At 40.6% G+C, this 20,455-nt stretch overlaps 1 protein-coding gene across 1 annotated transcript in view; it reads right to left on the minus strand.

Annotated features, from left to right (window-relative positions):
- Window positions 1-1,561: 1,561 nt before the first annotated feature.
- LOC109921724 (putative GPI-anchored protein pfl2) overlaps window positions 1,562-20,455 on the minus strand; it is a 33,973-nt gene continuing 15,079 nt past the window's right edge. The window contains exons 3-8 of the mRNA XM_020521764.2: window positions 19,488-20,455; window positions 17,428-17,501; window positions 15,361-15,497; window positions 14,690-14,820; window positions 13,834-13,989; window positions 1,562-1,818 (exon numbers count right to left, since the gene is read on the minus strand). The exon at window positions 19,488-20,455 is cut by the window's right edge and continues 1 nt beyond it. Coding sequence (XP_020377353.2) covers window positions 1,753-1,818; window positions 13,834-13,989; window positions 14,690-14,820; window positions 15,361-15,497; window positions 17,428-17,501; window positions 19,488-20,455 — 1,532 coding nt within the window. The 3' untranslated portion in view covers window positions 1,562-1,752. The remainder of the gene's footprint in view (window positions 1,819-13,833; window positions 13,990-14,689; window positions 14,821-15,360; window positions 15,498-17,427; window positions 17,502-19,487) is intronic.

Here is a 20,455-nt window from a genome sequence, read left to right on the forward strand (position 1 = left end):
ACACACACACACACACACACACACACACACACACACACACACACACCATCTCCATTAGGCGGACTGTCCTGTTGTCAGAGTCAGGAAGGCTGTCACTTTTCTAGCCAACCAGGAGTGCTGAGGCCTGCTCAGGCCCTTAAGTGGTCAATCATTGACTACTTAAGGGCCTTAATAAGCAGCAGATCAGATGGTCAACGACGGGTCTTCTGCCCAGAACTTAATTTCTGCGGTGGTGGGACGCAGATGGATCTCTCCTTGGTGCCAACCCACCCAATTATTTGCCCTTCTCGATACTGCTAAGGAGAGGAAAATCTTTACCATTATTTCAGGTCGATAACTTTTTATCAGAACTAAAACTTAACTGTTTCTCTCCAGAGATGGTGCCTGATCTGCTGAGTTTTTCCAGTCTTTTTGTTTGTCTTTGTTCGAACATAGGCCGAAGGGATCTTGGCAATAGCGGGGGAGAACAGGCAGTAAAGACAAAGGGATTCTGTTCCAAGTAATGGAAATTTACTACTGTTATTATGCAACGCTGACCATAAGTAATTGTTTGCATATCTATATATGGTTTGGCATATCGTGCGAGAATTAGTATTAGGAGGTAAGCAGCACGTAATTATGTAACAATAGAATGCTTCTTTCCTGTTCATTGAACAACAGGAAAAGTAATCTGCTTGTGGGGTTTACATGTGGAGCTGATGAAAAATTAGCTGTTAACTCCAAGTCAAAATTCAATAGACTTGAAAGGTATTTGGATGCTGTACATTCTTCCAGCATCACGGATGGCAATATGGATGGACTTTCAGTTGAAGGTGCAGTGGCAAAAATGCTCCTCTTAAACAGGATATTTAGCACTAATCATTAGTACTAAGCAGGGTGTGTATTTAACTTAAGATCGTTGTTTCAGACTAGGGAAAAAGATTGCAGTCAGTTTGACAACAGCTGCAGCCTCTCCTCCTGCTTCACCAAAGTAATCCAAACTTCAGAAACTAACTTGTCTTAGAAGCAATGTGCTCATGTTCGTTTGTGCATATAATTTGCTCAAATTAAATTTGACTAAACCAGTAAAAATGTAGAATTTCAACAATGCTTGTATGATTGGAACATTAAGGGTCCTACCAATAAGGGAACTGTACAACGCCACAGCCTACACAGACACTAGCAATTCCTGTTTTACACAACAGCCCACTGGATCCCTCCTCCCTCACACTAGTTCTTGTACAGCACTGTTCACAACTAACAAGAAAGTCACAAATTATTGGGGATAACAGAAATATGAATGTGAGGCCACAATCAGATCAGCCATGATCTTTATTGAATGATAGACGAGGCTCGAAGGGCCAAATGGCCTACCCTTGCACCTAATTTATATGTTTGTATGTTAGACGTTGAACATTCTTTTCAATTGAAATAGACTCCCCCACCTCTGATTTGGCCATATTGTGTGCAGCACTAATGGTTGTTCCATTCTAACTCATCCAAGCAAAATTGACCTATCTCCTAAAACAACATTGGGCGTTTAGTTGTGTGCACATACAGTGAATTCATCATGCACCATATGTCCACTCATTTCTTTAATATATAATCTGCAGTCAGTATTGGCAGTGGAGGAGATCCAGCACTTTCCCTGAAACAATATTTCTTTGATTTTTTTAAAATGACAGAACAGAGTTAAAATTAAGCCTCATAATTGCCCTATTTTGAGTTTGAATCCGAGGCAGCTTTCAGCATGAAATCTTCCTTCTGATGTGCTCACAGGTTTTCTGACTCTGCAGCATGATTGGTATACGAATACATGTTTGTGCCATTCCCAGATACCTAAAAAAGTAACAAAACAAGTCAAGAATTATTAGTGTACAACAGTAATTTTATAAAGAAGCAGTCTCAAAAGAACTGCAAATTATGGCAAAACCCCTTTAAAATACACCAATTCATTTTCCCCATTCCTCTGTTACTTCTTCCAAGACCCATTCTTGGTGATCCTGAAGATATTTTTACAAGATATTCAGCTCCCAGAGACATCACAACTAAACATTATTGTGTCTTCAGATTCCAAACAAACACACATTTTCAGATGTGAGGGATAACACAGTGTGGAGTTGGAGGAACACAGCAGGCCAGGTGGCATAGAGGAGTAGGAAAGTTGATGTTTTGGGTCAGGACCCTTCTTCAGAAATGGGGCTTTGCAGTGGGGTTATAACTCACTCAGAGATAGTAAGAACTGCCAATGCTGCAGTCAGAGATAACACAGCGTGGAGCTGGAGGAACACAGCAGGCCAGGCAGCATCAGAGGAGTAGGGAAGTTGACGTTTCAGGTCAGAACCCTTCTTCAGAAATGGCTGGCTTCTCTTTTCAGATGTGCGGGATAGCATTTGGAGAAAACAGGACTCACTTGTCCTACCTTCCAACATGTAAAGTATTGTAAATGCCTTAGCTGACTGAAACATTTTCTGAAGAAGGGTCTAGGCGCGAAACGTCAGCCTTCCTGCTCCTCTGATGCTGCTTGGCCTGCTGTGTTCATCCAGCTCCACACCTTGTTATCTCAGATTCTCCAGCATCTGCAGTTCCTGCTATCTCTGAAATATAACTTTTTTTTAAAGTCTGTTTCTCCCTTTCTTTACTGTACTTTTATCACCTTGAAGGGAGAATATCTGCACACTTTCCATGGCTACTAAAGTTGTGAAACAAGCACAGGGAGATGTGGAGCCAGGATCCATGAACGTCCCTGGCTTGTGGTAAGTCTGATTTAAAAACTGACCACTTTCACTTTTACATGCAAGTGGTATCACAATTTGGAAGCAACTGCATTTAAGAGTACATGATGGGATATGGAAGAATAAGGAGCAATGAGAAAAATAAAAAGATTAGTGACATACAGCAGTAAAATTGAGCATCACTCATTTCTAACACAAGCCTCTGTTGTATCTTCCTGGTAGGATCGGGTTTTTGCCTGGTAACCTAGCAACAAATGGCAAGGCCAATTGAAGAATAATTAGCAGTTTCCATAGAAAAGCACTTTGATACTTCAGACTATTTTGCACACCAGAGGGATATTTCTACTCCATCTGCTCTCAAGCACTTCAGAAGAATTTTCCACGGGAGAGGTCATTAAATATCTCTGTACTTCTGTCTCCAATTAGTGGGATCTTTCTTGAAGCATTATTGAATCTCATTAGTCTTCTGTGTTATGTCTGGTAAACTCCTTGAAAGAATGATTCCAAAAATGACCAATTGATCTTCAGCAGAAAATTGGAATTTTTTCATTTAAGTTTTAAAAACATATAGAATCAGCATCAGAGCTTTTTAATTTGTTCATCAGGTGTGGCTGTTGCAGATTGGACAAGCATCTATTGCCCAGATGTTAGTTAAGAATCACCACATTGCTATGAATTTTGAGTCACAAGACTGGGTAAGGATAGTAGATTTCCTTCTCCAAAGGACATTAGTGCACCAGTATTTTTACAATAATCAACATGGTTATATGGTTACCATTAGCCTAGCTTGTTTTATTCAAGTTTGTTAAACTGACTTTAAATCACTATCTGCTATGGTGGGATTCAAACCCATGTCTGCAGAAAATTAGCCTGGGGTTCCGGATTACTACTACACTGTGCCACTGCCTTCCCAAATTTTATTGACAAACTGATGGCTGATAGAAGGGTTTTTTAAAATTCATTCATATGACATGGCTGGGTATCAATGGTTGGCCCGCATTTATTGCCTGAGAAGGTGGTGCTGAGCTGCAGACCATATGCTTAGGTAAAGCCACAATGCCATTAGAGACGGAGTTCTAGGATTTTGACCCAGTGATACTGAAGGCAGAGTGATCTATTCCCAAGTCAGGATGGTGAGTAGCTTGGAGGGGAACATGCTTGTGGCAGTGTTCCCATATATCTGTTGCCTTCTGTTCTAGAGGGAAGTAGGCATGGGCTTGGAAGGTGCTATGCAAGGAGTCTTCGTGAATTTCTGGAGTGTACTTTGTAGATGGTACACACTGCTGCTACTGAGTATCAGTGGTGGATTAGTAGAATCTTTTAGTTTTAAACATCCTTCGTGGTCACATATAAAGTGACCCCATAAATTAGGAGACTTGATGATTGTTCTAAAATAAAAGAACTCAGTTTAACATCTAATATGAAATAGTACTAGCTGCAGTGTTAACTAGATTGTTTAACTGGGGCTTGAACTCACAGCTTTCCGATTCAGATCAGAGTGCTGTCACTAAGCCAAGATTGACATTTGGTCAGATCTTCACTACCAAGGTGGATAGCTCAAGTTAGGAAATTTCCTGAGTGTATTGAAAAGTCCAATTTTTGGTCCAGTGGTGGAGAAGAAACATCGGGCCCACCAATGTCAGAAGGAGAGTATAAGTAGCCACATATGTGGGGATGAGTGCAGAGATGGTATGAGTAGAAGGTTTGCTCCATTTCTCTGGGACTTCATCTGTTGTTTCACAAGTTCCTAGACCCTCTAGCTCTCACTTCTCACCCCTTACTCACTAGATCATGGCCTTTCAGACCCTCCATGACAATACAATAGCAACTCATTCCCCTTACTCATATCTTCATGCTCCTTCATGGTGGTGGGTGCCTGGAACACGTTGCCAGGTGGTAGAGGCAGGCACGATAGCATCATTTAAGATAACAAGATGTAGAGCTGGATGAACACAGCAGGCCAAGCAGCATCAGGGGAGCAGGAAAGCTGATGTTTCGGGTTGAGATCCTTCTTGAGAAAAAAGCGTCATTTAAGATGTATCTAGACAGATACATGAATGGGCAGGGAGCAGAGGGCTATAGACCCTTGGAAAATAGGCGACAGGTTTAGATAGAGGATCTGGATCGGCACAGGCTTGGAGGGCTGAAGGGCCTGTTCCTGTGCTGTAATTTTCTTTGTTCTTTGTTCTTTCTTTGTTCATACTCTCCACAGCCTCTCAACCAACATTCAACATGAGCAGAACTCATGGAGATGAAAAAAATACTATAACTATCAAATGCAGCTCCCACACATGCACAGTTGAGAGTGAAAAATATCACATTCACATAACCATTTCACACTGTTGGGATAGACAATGGCCTAGTGGTATTATCAATAAACTATTAATCCAGAGATCCAGTAATGTTGTGGGGACCTGGATTTAATCCTGCCATGTCAGATGGTGGAATTTGAATTCAATAATAATCTAGATAAAATAATTTAATGATGACTATGAAAGCATTGCAAAGTGTCAGGAAAAACCCATCTGATTCACTGATATCCCTTTAGAGAAGGAAATCTGCTATCCTTACCTGGTCTGACCTACATGTGACTCCACACCCACATCAATGTGTTTGACTCTTAACTGTCCTCTGCACAATTAGGGATTGGCAATAAATATTGTTCCAGCCAATGATACCCACATTCCATGAATGAATTTTTAAAAAGTTTTTAAATATCTTCCAGTGATTCAACTTGTATAAAAGCAAATTTCTATTCAAATCCTACATCAAAGACAGGGCAGAACTTTTGCTCCAGATCCTGCCTTTCGTTTTTAAAGGTCCACAGAACCTTCCTGACTCCATAAACAAAACAGTTCTATGATGTTTGAAGAAACTGTAAGTTAGTTTTGGATTAAGTGTAAATGTTACAACCATGTAACAGGGGCCTTAAAAATACAGTAGAGAGTTTATTGTCACAGTTTTTAATCTCAGTAAGGCCCTAGCCAAGCTGTTTCAGTTCAGCCACCACACTGGCATCTACCCAGCAATGTGAGAAATTGCCCAGTTATGCCCTGTACACAAAAGTAGAACAAATGCAACCTGACCAACTGCTGCCTCATCAGTTTATTCTCAATCATCAGTAAAGCAATAGGAGGAGTGATCAACGTTGCTATTAAACAGCACTTGAGTGGCAAGAACTTGCTTAACACCTGGCCCGAGTACAGCCTTGATTCAAAGAAAGCCAAACAGCTGAACTCCAGAGATGAGTTGAAAGTGACTGTCATTGACAGAAAGGCTGCATTTGACTAAGTGTGGTATGAAGGAACCCTATCCCCAGAGCCTGTCCAATAATCCACAAGGCCTGATCAGCAGTATGATGGAATACTCTCCACTTGCCTGATGGGTGCAGCCCCAAGAACACTCAAGAAGCTCAACACCATCTCGGGAAAACCAGTCCAAAACATTCAGCACTCCTTCCAATACATTCAACATTCATTGCATTTACCACTGACATACAATCACAGCAACATGTGCCTTTTACAAAATGCACCGTAGCAATTCACTCCTTTGACATCACCTCCCAAACCCACAATCTCTGCCATCTAGAAGGACAAAGGCAGCAAATGCATGAGACTACTATCACCCACAAGCTCTTCTCCAAGCTATACACCATCCTGACTTTGAGAGATAACATCGTTCCTCCAGTATCTCTTGATCAAATTCCTGGACCTTCCTCCCTAACAGCTTTATAGGTGCACTGACACCAAACAGATTGCAGTGGTTCAAGAAGGTAGCTCATTACCATCTTCCCTAAGGCAATTCAGGTTGGGCAGTAAATGCTGACCCAGCCAGCAAAGCCCACATTCTCTGAATGAATGAGAAAAATTTGAAGGCTTTTCAAGTTAACACTGACCTGTTGCATTTTCAGCAATTTTATTTCCCCTTATTTCTTCCCAATACAACCCAGTTTTTTTCAGTGTTTATTGGAGTAGCACTCAACACACAGACTAGTAGGCTGTTTTCAAACTGAACCTAGACAATGAGTAATAATGAACCATTTTTGAAGCTTGTCTTTGCCCAATTCCACCATCCAATAAGGAGCTACTGAATGACTGAGAAAACAGATACATGATCATTTTGCTGATCACAGTGCACTGGATGCTGCAGCACCTACTTTTGTGTGTAGGTTTAAGGAGGCAAGAGTCTGAGTCAGGTGAAAACCAAAGTTATCAACTTAACCTGATTCTGCTGCAAACACCATACCCTCGTACTAATTTCAACCTCCTTCCTTACTGTCTTAATTTGAATCTGACAGTTTGCAGCTGAGGCTTCCTATTCAATTCTGAAGCAAACTACCAGTCCCAGGTCTACATCACTGCATAGAATGCCTTGTTTCATAGAATCATGATGTAGAGGTGCAGTGTTTGACTGGGGTGGACAAAGTCAGAAGTCACACAACACCAGGGTCATAGTCCAACAGATTTATTTGAAATCACAAGCTTTCAGAGACCTGTGCCTTCGTCAGTTCACCTGACAAAGGAGCAGCACTCCAAAGCTTGTGATTTCAAATAAACCTGTTGGGCTATATTTGGTGTTGTGTGACTTCTGACTTCATAGAATCCCTATGGAGTGGAAGCGGGGCATTTGGCCATTGAGTCCACACCAACCCTCTGATGGGCATCACACCCAGACCCACCCCCCTACCCTATTCCTGTACCCTGCATTTCCCATGGCTAATCCACCTAGCCTGCACATCCTTGGACACTATGGCCAATCCTCCTAATCTGCACATCTTAGAACAGTGGGAGGAAACTGGAGCACCTGAGGAAATCCACACAGACATGGGGAGAATGTGCAAACTCCACACAGACAGTCACCCAAGGGTGGAATTGCACCCAAATTCCTGGCACTGTGAGGCAGCAATGCTAGCCACTGACCCACCATGTTGTCCCTAAATATCATGAAATCACCAACCTCCAACTTTGCCTCAGTTCATCTGTTGTCCAAACTCTCATTGATATCTTTTTAACCTCCAAAATCAATTAATCCAATGCTTTCCTGATCAGCCTCCCATCTTTCATCATATGAGTCTCTCCTACGTCATCAAGCCCTATTCGCACATTGAAGTCTCCTTAAGTCAGAGCACTCCTGACAGTAATCATACAAAATGCTTAATTAATATATTTTCTAGAAATCATTAGTTACAGCTAAGTATTATTTAACCTCTATATACAGGAATAAACCACCTTCTATGTTAATCAGATAATCCTGAGAGAAAAGGCTGGCATTCAGACAGCACATTCCAGGCAGATCACTATCCGAGAGGATGTAGTAGCAGGGTAGAGTTTCAGCCACAGGTGCACAGAGCTGCAAAGAGCTTACTATCCAACTCAGTTAAAATGGGTCAGCCTGAAAGTCTAATCTCATGACCACAGCTTTAGCTTAAAGACTGAACATTGGGAAACTCTCGGGGGTAACAGTTGTTATAAATAACAAAGTCCAATTCAGAGAGAATAAATCACAGAATCACAAAAGCATTATGGCACAGAAATAGGCCATTTGGCTCATCATGTCTACGCCAGCTCTCTAAATGAACACCATGACTCGGTGTCTTTCTCCTGCCTTTTTCCCATGCTATCGTACATTGTTTTTATTTAAATCATCATCCAAAGCCTTTTTGAATGTCTTAATTGAATCTGCCTTCATCACACTTCCAGGCAATGCAATCCAGATTTGAACCACGTGTTGTGTGAAAAGGTTTTCTCACGTTGTATTTGCTTCCTTTGAAAATCATTTTAAATCTTTGCCCTTTCATTTTTGATCCTTTAACAATCCATTTATTCTCTTGCAGAACTAAGATAATTCTATGGCAGGTAGTGCATATCACTTCCACAGTCATAGATGCCATAATTTGCAGCTAGATAGGTCCTGGTTTTATGGCAATGGCAAAAACCTCATTAAACAAATTCAGACATAGAACTGTGGAGAAGACAGACACAGATTGGGAGATGACAAGACCTTTGCAGCAAAAAGGAAGGCATTCTTCAGGCAGCCTCTTATTTTTTCAACCTCATCAAAACATATGACTGCTAGCTCACATTAATTTACACATTAGGTTGTAGACATGCTCGGTGAGCCGGTGTGTTCGGCTGCAAACGTTTCGTCACCCTGCTAGGTAACATCGTAAGTGCGCCTCCGGTGAAGTTCACTGGAGGCGCACTTACTATGTTATCTAGCAGGTTGACGAAATGTTTGCAACCAAACCCCACCAACTTGGCGAGCATGTCTACAACCTCATCCAGAACCCGAGCTACAAATCTTCTCAAAAACTTTAATTTACACATTAATTTCTTAACCTACATCAGTTCCAGTGACTATTTCCTGCTTAGTAACACATCAGGTTTAATACATCATTTTGAGTCTACAGCGTCAACACTTTTTCAATCTTTCCTTCCTGGCTGTTACTGGATAATGCTTCCAAAGATGGCAGCTACTCAACATTCCTATAGGACCACTCTTCTTGTTTGAACCTTTATTTTTATGTATTATAATGTAGGGCATTCCGTCAGAACCAGTCTTAGCCAAGAAAGTAAAGGGTAATTGTAATGATCAATCTTTGACAACATTACAGTATGGGGTTGAAACTGGGACTTGCCTGTTTGTGTGATTTAGTACTGTACCAGAGATTGCATTTGTTTATTTGATAAGGTGCCATTTCAAGGGTTATTGCATGGTGTTGGGGTAACATATTGGCATGAATAGAAGATTGACTGGCTAACAGGAAGCAGAGAGTAGAAATGAATGGGTTTTTTTCAAACTGGCAGGATCAACACTTTACAATTTATGCGAATGATCTGGATGAAGGGCCCAACAGTATTGTAGTTAAATTTGCTGATCACAGAAAGATAGGTAGGAAAGTGAGTTGTGAAGAGGGCATAAGGAACCAGAAAGGGATATAGATAGGTGGAGTGAGTGGGCAACGATCTGGCAAATAAAGTGGGACTAGTGTGAAATTATCCATTCTGACAGAAAGAATGAAAAAGAAGCAGATTATCTGAATGGTGAGAGGTTGCAGAGCTCGGAGATGCAGAGAGATCCCTGTGTTCTAGTGCGTGAATTGTAGAAGGTTAGTGTGCAGATGTAGCAAGTAATCAGGAAATCTAATAGAATGTTATGTTTTATTGCGAAGGAAATTGAATGCAAGAGTAGGAGGTTATGCTTCAGTGCATTGGTAAGACCACATCTAAAGTACTGTATACAGGACTGGTCACCGACATTCCCTCCAAGCTGTGCATGACAATCATATACACATCGCAGCATTGTCTTCTGGCTCCAAACCTCAGACATCCACACAGAAGAAAAATGTTTAAAGGAAACACTGCAGGTCACTGCCAATATAGAGGGGTGTTAATGCTCTGGAAATGTTCAGAGAAGGTTTACTAGACTAATACCTGGAATGAGCAAATTGTCTTATGAGTTTAGAAGAGTCTGAGTGATTGAATTTAAATAAATAAGATCCTGAGGGGATTTGACCGGGATTGAATGGAAAGGACATTTCTTGAAATGGGAGAATCCAGAACTAGGGGTCATAGTTTAAAAATAAGGGGTCACCCATTTAAGACAGAGATGAGGAAAAACATTCTGTCGGGGATAACAGTCTTTGGAGTTCCCTTTCTCAAAAGGCAGTGGATACAGAATCTTTAAATACTTTTAAGGCAGAGGTAGACATATTCTTTATTGACAAAGAGATGGAAGATGTTGAGGTATGCAGAATGTAGAGTTGAGGTTAAAATCAGGTTAGCCATAATCTTATTGAATGGTGAAGCAGGCTGGAAGAGCCAAGTGGCTACTCTTGTTCCTTGTTCATACATTTTTAGTACGAAGGAGAAGCAAAAAATTGGACACACAAGGTTTGCCAGGCCTCATTGGCAGAACATAAACAGACAAGTGCAATACACAGATCTGAATAGGAAAACACTAGTTCAGTATAAACAAATAATAGGAACAATCTCAAAATTCAGGTGCTAAAGTGCTTTGGTGAGCTCATCAAAACTTATGACTGTAAACAGAAAAGGAGAGCAGCACAAACAATTTAGAGCCTGGAGCTGGCTCCCAGTGAAGGAACCTGTTGTACAGACAGAAGCAGCCTGAGAAATCAAAGCAGCATTAACACATCAATTTCACTATCTGCATGCTGAAAAATTATTTTAACCTGCTTCCTCCCTGCAAAATGACCCACTGTCGATTGATCTCCAGAGGTTTGGCAACAATCATAGAACAACAGTCCAAATTAATTTTGAGGGTAGGCCTGAAAAAAGATTTATTTTAAATAAAAAAAGTGCAAATATATGTACTCCCTTCAGGCATTGTTATTGATCCATGAATCTTAAGTCCAATCTCTGGCCTGTGTTAAATTAACTCAACTCAACCAGGACATCAATAAGAACTTTTCAATTCCCTCAGTGCCCTTAGTTTAGAGGAGATGGGGAACTCAATCAAGGTTTCTGATTAATGTTTGGTAATTTCTCCTGTAAATATCGTAGATTTCAATATCAGATGTGATCAGGGCTGAATTTGGCAGTATGTTGCTTCTACCCACATTTACTCATTGGGCATAAACTGAAGAATGGTTGCTTGGCAGGACATTGGATGCAGGTGGCACTTCAGAAACCCAATATAGAATCATAGAATCCCTACAGTGCAGAAAGAGGTCGTTCAGCTCACTGCATCTACACCGACCCTCTGAACAGCATCCCACCCAGACTCACTCCACATGTAGTTTTTACCATGGTTAAGTCACCAAACCTGCACATCCCTGGACACTACAGGCCAATTTTTAGCATGGCCAATCCACCTAACCCGCACATCTTTGGACTGTGGGAGGAAACCGGAGCATCTAAAGGAAACCCAGGCAGACATGGAGAGAATGTGCAATCTCCATACAGACAGTCGCCCAAGGCAGGAACCTAACCCAGGTTGCTGGAGCTGTGAGACAGCAGTGCTAACCACTGTGCTATTGTGCTGCGCCAAGAAGTATACTCAAGAATAAATGCATTTAATGAAAATAAGTCTTTTTGTAAAGATTAAGAAATGAATATTCAAACATGTGCAGCAAGCAAAATTTTTAGACTGATTCCTCATGTTCTGACTAGGAGAGTCCCTCAATCAGTAATTGAAGTTACATGATAAAAATTGGAAGCTGCCTCTGTCTATCCAGAAATATTGATCTAATTATTTATTATTAATTCTAAGATGGCATCAAATCAACATCCATCTGGGAGCTTGTCATTGTGTAATATACAGATGTGAAACTCTGAAGAGAGAAGAAAGTCAAACCCAAGCATTCTCATCCAGTATGAAATATCTACTACCTCCTCACCATAACAATGAGGTACAATCCCATTTCACAAACCTTTTCACAATCTTCAATTCCAGCTCTCAAGGTTAAATACTCTGTGATTGCTGTTTCAATAGATTTTAAAAGTAAGATTAAGTTGTTTGGAGTCTGAAACAGAAAATGCTAGAAACATATTCACATTCTGGTTTTCTGCTGTAGGATGCCACCTGCAACATGAACAATTAATATCCTTTTGTATGCTGACCAACAGTTTTGTTTTTCCATTACCATCTAATTTATGTCAAGGTTTCCAACAGTGTAGCTCAATATCTCCTTCTTAGGGGCAACTCGGAATGGCCTATAAATGCCAGCCATTCCAGCAACATCCATGTCTCCAGAATACTTTCACAAGCTTCAAAATCTCCCTTCCCCCTACTGCATCCCAAAACCAGTCCAGCTTGTCCCCGCCTCCCTAACCTGTTCTTCCTCCCACCTATCCCCTCCTCCCACCTCAAGCTGCACCCCCATCTCCTACCTACTAACCTCATCCCGCCCCCTTGTCCTCCCTGGACTGACCTATCCCCTCCCTAACTCCCCACCTACACTCACCTTTACTGGCTCCATCCCCGCCTCTTCGACCTGTTTGTTTCCTCTCCACCTATCTTCTCCTCTAACCCTCTTCTATCCGCCTCCCACTCTCTCCCTATTTATTTCAGAAACCCCTTCCCCTCCCCCTTTTCTGATGAAGGGTCTAGGCCCGAAGTGTCAGCCTCTCTGCTCCTATGATGCTGCTTGGCCTGCTGTGTTCATCAAGCCCTCTACTTTTAGATTTGATTTTGTTTCTACTCATCTGATTATTGCTTTTATCATGATTTATTCTTTCCATTGCCTCTGGCTAATCTTAGACCTGATCCATAAGAAAAAGGTGTGTTACACATCGGCATCTCCCTGAAGCAAAGTCCATGTAATCAGCACATGGAGACACCGTAGTCAGGGAATTGATATTTCAGCAAATAATTATCTCCTGAGGACACTATTATCAGGGTATACTTAACTCCATAAGGAATACTAATTAATCAGTTTTTCTCCTGAGAACCCAGTCAGTGTATTCATTTCAAAGCATAGATATTTTGTTTCAGAATTGTGTGCCCATTTTTTTTTAAACTCTTTAATTCACTGGCTGATAGCATGGTTGCCACCCTTCACTCAATTTAATTGGCTAACTTCAGAATACCTGCATTTGCAAATCTCTTTGAACATAATTCTACAACAACCACAGCATAGGTTATCAGAATATGCCGTGTATCACAGAGTTACACCCGAATGCTCCTTCCTCCAAGGTGTGTACCACAAGCTGCTCCCTCAATCGCCATGGGTTTAAAGACCAAATAGCTGAGTTATATAGACCGGGAATATTCCACTCCCTTTCTGTGTTGAGTTAGTTGATCTCAGAGATGAAACAGTACCAGTGGAGTTTTGATTGACTTACCAAATAAGGGTTTGGAATGAGGAGAAAACTGTGCTGGCTTACCTAATATTACTACGCTAACATAATAAGATTTCAGTCATATCTTGGTCTCCAGTTTTCAGATTAACTTTGAAGTAAGACATTTGTTTAGTAATATATTTACATGTTTTCTCAATTTCTGAATTAAGTCACTTTATGGAGCTTCGCTGCTGAACACCCACCACAGAATTTTAATCAAAGTCAAAAATATCCTGCCATTGCCGTCCTATCCAAGTCTCTCCTAGCTCAAGGATTAAACCATGCAGCTTTCCCTTTCACATTGATCAGTTTACCTGATTGTAGGAGTTCTGCTTGCCATTAGGTGCTGGGAACCTGCTATGAGTCATGTATTGTGGGTAATCACTCCGATCAGCCATCGGGTAGTATGATCCTCGAGAACCAAACACTTCGAACTTTCCATGACTTCTGCGGCGACACAGGTAGATTATCTACAAAAAGTGTGCAGACAGTTTATGAAATGAAGAACCGATCAGAACCACCAAGCAAACCAAGGATGTGATCATCTGAAAGAAGTTGGCCAGAATCTCATTTATAATTTACAAAATTCCATAATCAATTTTGAAATGTTGGCACAACAACCAAAATAAAAATAAAATCTGCATTCAGATTTCACAAGATCTGCAGACATATCATTGATTGAACTTGGAATTCAATTTATGTTCCTTCAGCCACATCAGTCTTGAGGAGACATCAAATACAGGTACCTTAGTAGCACAGACAAAGCATGCAGTCCAGAAAAAGTGTGCCAACTGTTATATTTTGGATTTCAACTTCATCTACATTGCCACATTCATATTTCATCCTTTTAACATGTTAAACTGGATTTGTTCCTAGTTCAGTTTCCCCTTTGCTCCAGTGAATGAGGCTAAGTAAGCAGAAGAAGAGACCTAAGCTCAGTTTTTGGGGGTGAAGAGGACCAAATCACTCTGGGCCATTTTTGTATGCTCTCTAGGACGTTGATAAGTGGCATTAGCCTGGTAACAAATCTTGTTGCTACAGTACACCTCTTCCCCACCGAGAGAGATATGCAGGGGGGCACTGCAAATCCTCTCATTCAGCAGGTCTTTATAATGAGAAAGGGAGGTAATCTGTGGCCACAGACACAAACAAAAACCATTAGAGACTTACAATGAGAATGATGATGATGATGATCAACAGGAGAATAATGCAGACCAGGACCAGAAGAGCAATGCCCCAGCCAGGGACAGTTGGAGGCTGGGAAGTTGTGGTTGTGCTGGCAACGGGTTTTATCTCATTCACTAAAAAAAATTAAAAAGATACTTTGTGTCTTTTCTCCCACATTTCAATTTCATTCTACAGATAATGAGAAATACAAGAATGAGAAATTACCACTCAGCAATCCACACCCTATTTCAGCAACCCAAATGAGGTTTCATCTTCTTTCTGCCATATAACCTATTCCCTGATAATCGGGATTGAATATTGTCCCTAGTATACACTTCACTGTAGTCCCTATTCCACAAATCATTAGGTCCCTATTTAAAGAAATTATAATCACAGTGTCTGAATTTTATTTTAATTTTAATTGTGCATCTCATTTATTCCTATCATGATTTCTGCATCCTGCACAGTCACAGTGCTATCAAAAAATTAAGGCTACTCAAATATCTTGTCCAACTGACTAACCTTCATAAGGAAGCCTAGTCTATAACCCTTGCTGAGGGGTTAACAATAAAGGAATAAATTCACCTTTCTGCACGTTCATTCTTCAGCCTATCACAAAATTTCTATCACATGCCCAGCTTCAAAGGACCGAGCCTTATAGCAAATAACATTACCTTCTATATCTTTGACCACTAGATTGTTGATTGTATAATTCTTTAAGGCATCATTAAACTGTTTCTCAACTGTGCCCTGGTTTACAGAGGCATCAGAGTTGAAGGTAGATTTAGTTTCAGCGATGACTGACCCGTTCCTTAAAAAGAAAACATAACAATCATTACATATTGATTATGAAACCCAGCTTCTGAGACATTGGACACAATCTTAACAGAAAAGTCACAGCTTTGATTCCTGATCTATGTTGAGACAGTTGATCTGTCAGGGGATAGCAAAAGCACAACAATTAGAATCTTTAGATTGATGGTGACTCAATAGCAGAAGGGCATTGATTGTAGTTATAACACAATCCCTTAACAAAAGTTTGCATCAGAAAACTATACCAAAAGTAGGAAGTCTCATATTCCTTCTGTGGGAATTCTATTTTGAAGAAGGGGTCAAGTGGGAACAGTGGGATTGTCATTGGACTAATTAATCTAGAGACCCAAGAAATGATCTTGGGATCCATGATGGAATTTGAATTGTTAAAAAACATCTGTAATTAAAAGTCTAATGATGACCATGAAACCATTGTCAATTGTCATAAAAACTTATCTGTTGCTCTTATTAGAAGTCAATGCTGCAAGTGCATGGACTTCAGACTGGCTGCACAGCCTAGAGGCAACTAGGATTGTAACTGATGGAAAAAAGTTGAAAACAACACCATCACCACTCCCTTATATTTCTGTCTTACCAGCAGGACAGACCCAGCAAAGGTGGCAGTACAGAGGATTACAGTCAGGAGGAAGTAACACTGGGAGTCCTCAACATTGACTCCGGGCCCCACAAGGTCTCATGACATCACATCCAACATGGACTAGGAAGCCTACCACTGATTACCAACTCTCCAACCAAGCACCCCTGTCAACTGACCTGGAGCACAAGTCTTCTGTACTCCTACTGGAATACTGTAACCATTGGCAAGATATTAGACTGTAACGTTACAGATTAGATTCAATCCTCCATTCAATATCCAAGCAAAAGCAGGTGTCACTGTACAATCAACAAAAAACAAATGGCCTATTACTGCTGCAATTTCACTTACAGAAATTAAATTGAGTGGGATGGTTGGGATATTCTCCAGAGATTGGTGTTGATTCCAGTAACAGATTTTGAGGGGACTAGAAAGATAGGTATAAGTACCTGATGTACATACATATATATGATCTCACCTACTATTTGGTTACTCCCAATCTCTCTTGTGTGGTATGATGTGGCAATTGCAAATTGACTGCCAACATATTGTATGACAGGCTAGCTTTTCCTTTGAACATGAATGTCAAAAGTGCACTGCAGCAATTTGTGAAATCAATATGACAGCTGTGCATCCATACAAGAAGCAAATGACAGATACCTTCTATACAAGGGACAACAATAATCATTCTCCCTGCGGGGAGGGGCATTTAACAGTTCCTGAGTAGTGATAATCCCAAGAGTGTAGATAATCATGGATGCCATCCATGTACAATACAATTCTAACATCTGGAGAGTTTTCCTGAAGTGCACGTGGCAATCATATTCACAGTAGTCCATTCATGTTTGCAGTCATCAGACGGATGGTCAGGTCACTTGACTTTCTTTCCCTTTTTTTTGTAGACTGGATTATTTTCTGCAGCATTTTTAAGGGCTGACAAATGAAAATATTTTTTGAAAAATTGTAAAAGCTGAGACAATATCTTCTCCCCATGCATAGTAACTTACCTTCAAATGGCCACATCTCTTTAAATTTGAGCTTGGAACCAAATCTTCTGCACCTCTTCAAAAAGAACTACTATTACAAGACTAGAGCTTTATTGAGACTTAATTTATTAACTTCAATTATTCAATGTAGCTGACCTCACAAAATTTCCAGTGCAGTCAGTTCTGTGCATGTTTGGATAATTTAACATCTACAATTTCACATTCTTGGTGGCGATTTTGCTGGGACCCATAGATTTGAAACTGTAATGTTATTTTCGTAGTTTGACGCTAAAAAGGACGGGACCTTATGGTTGTTCTTCATCCAACACAGAAAGTGAATGACTTACGTGAAACGTAGAACTTCGGAACCCTCATATGATGAACGGAGGGAGCATGTAGAACAACCGTAAGCTTCGCCCAGCTGCAACAGAAATTTTAGAAAATATTTACGTATGATTTAATGAAAAGAAAATAAATGTCCCCAACAGTTGTTTGTAGCCTGTACTTTTCCACTGCACCAACAACACCAAATATCTGGCTGTCATATAACCCTGTTGTTACCAATAACCATGCCCACTTCCCTACTCGTTTCCAGTACTTCCAAATTCAGCTACCACAATATTCCAATCTCGCTATCAAATGCTAACACGCCCTACTTTGTAGTGCAGAACTTGAGTGCTGTTGGAAGAAGAAACATGGTATTGAAGTTTTTTGTCCTGCTTTCATCAGGCTGGAAGCAAGAGTTTCAAGTTTCAAAGGGGACAACATATTATACTGCATATTGATGCACAGGACCCAGTCCCCTACAAACAGAAAAAAAATCTGTCTAGGAATTGTGGCTTTTTCCATTGAATAAAAACAGAGAGGATAACTCTTCATTGGTGTGTTCTTCATGGCCATTCTCAATAAATCATAGTGACATGCCAAACAATCACTGCCACTTTTTCATATACTTTAAATTGTTGTTCCCTTTGAAATTTAGTATTCTTGCATCTGTTTTAATGAGTTCAAGATAAAAAGCTTTGACAGCATGTCTCTTTTTTCAGCGAGACACTGCTTTATTCAAATGCCTGTACACCATGTTTTTGCCATTAACTGCTCCAATCCAGTGCATCATTACCAGATTTGTAACAATCTGGAATCTTGATTTAGCCAGCATTTGAACTGGCCACTGTGTGGCCTTGACTGGGACATTTCTAATGTTGACTCTATTTTCTGCTGATAATTAATTAACAATTGATATCAACAATAAAAATGATGTGACATGCAATGGAAAGGACTGAGAGATGCAGAACAGGTGAGATTCCAGGACTTAGATTTTCCACCTCTCACTAATTCAGCTAATGCATTTTCTCTGTCACAGTACAGACAGTCTTCTACTGAATCTACAGTTCTAGCACCAATGATCTTTTTTCATTTGTGCACAGTAAATATTTTGGGAAGTCAGGTAACCATAACCAAGATTAAAGTCTATTGCTAGTAGTCATGAATACAAACAGAGTAACAGAGAGTTGGGATTGAGTATAGGTTGTGGATTGAAAACCAAATCGAGGACACCTGCTCTATGATCGCCTCAATTCAACACTTTTTAGACCAGACTTTTAAATCTAATCAAGATGAAAGCCTCTTTTATCTTCTGGCTAAAAGGTGCTAACAGGAAATTAATCTGGGAAACCTAGTTCCCATGGGGCTTCTGCTCATTGCACATGATTGTAAACAATATGACATCTTTTTGAGATTCTGCAAGGGTAGCTACTGCGAGAAAAGAGGCCCAAAAATGTTGTTTGGTTGCCAAATCAATTATTACTCAATTGGAAAGCAACACTGACTATCGCCTCATTTCCCTGGAGAATTCTGGAAGCTCAGTCATTGAGTATGTTCCAGATAGCCATCATAGGATTTCTAGATACTAATGACAACAAGGGGTATGGGAATGGCATTGAGGTAGATGATTGGCTGTGAACTCAAATGGCAGAGCAAGGACGAGAAGCTGAATGGCCTACTCCTACTCCTATTTCCTATGTCCTTTTCCTCTCTCTATTTTGTCTTGAAGGTACTAACTTATGTTGCAGCTGTCTCCCTTCTTCATGTGGATACTTGGACATTGAGTGTTGACAAGATATTTAACCACTGCAAGCATAAGAACTAAGCCTAATCCTGACAATGCACAAACACTTTTCAGCAGATTATTAGACTTCTAAGAAAGCTTCCCAAATGTTCCTGTTTCCACTTCATCGACAGTACTGCTGCTACCTCACTGAATTTAAAGAACTTTCCACCCTTGGAATAGTTATTTACCCATTGAGATGGGAGTTGGGGAGGATGGGGGTGGGGAGTTTACATGAAAGTTGGGACATGTGTTGTTAATTAGTAAATGCATTTTAAGCATTGTCATTAATACACTCACCGCTTTAATAACTTGATCACGCAAGTCCTTGAATTGTGGAGAAGTTTTATCTTTCAAGGTGTTATTAAAAACCTTGTTGACAATTCTGAAAGTTATATTGAAATTTGCTGTCGAGATTGACATCTTGGTGGTGGTCTTCATAGTTGTCAGCACAGTGGACACTGTGGCACGGCTTGACTGCATATCACTTGTGGTTACATATCTAGTTGTGGTGCCAGATGCTGAATTGCCACTTGGAATAGTGTTACTGAGCTGCTGAGTAGTTGAGGAGTTCAGAACAGCAGTGTTTGTCAGTGGTATGGTGCTCTGGCTGGTGGTGGCATTGGCAGGCCCTTGTGTGGTTGCAAGTGATGTCAAGGTCACTTTAGAAGCAGTAGAGTTTGGCAAAGGAGTTGGTGTTGAAATGACAGTCGTGGTCCTGGGGGGTACTACACTAATGTTTGTAGAGATTGTACTGGTCGTATTGGAAGCAACTGTAGAACTCAACAGAAAAGAGGTTGTAGACTGATTAGTCAAAATAGAACTGGTTGTCCTTTTGACTGTTGACCTGTTTTCTGTGAACATGGTGCTTGTAGTGTTTATACCAGCTGTCGTGGCAGAGAGAATTGGATGTTCTGTATTATTTGAGCTTGTGACAGACACCATTGTCCTTTCACTGGACAAAGTTGTAAAGATTCCACTAGATGTTGCAGTATTATTTGGCTGTATTGTGGATGAGACATTAACAATTGTAGTGAGGTTCATGTTTCCTGGAGTAGTAAAGGAGGTTCTAAAAGTCATGTTCATAGGGGTTGTACTTTTGGATGTACTGTTCAATGATGGGCTGGACGTTCCATTCACCGATGGGCTGGACGTACTGTTCAATGATGGAGTGGACGTACTGTTCAATGATGGAGCGGATGTACTGTTCACTGATGGGCTGGATGTACTGTTCACCAATGGGCTGGACGTACTGTTCAATGATGGAG

Source organism: Rhincodon typus, chromosome 46 (assembly GCF_021869965.1).
Source record: "Rhincodon typus isolate 14 chromosome 46, sRhiTyp1.1, whole genome shotgun sequence".
Classification (NCBI taxonomy): Eukaryota; Metazoa; Chordata; class Chondrichthyes; order Orectolobiformes; family Rhincodontidae; genus Rhincodon; species Rhincodon typus.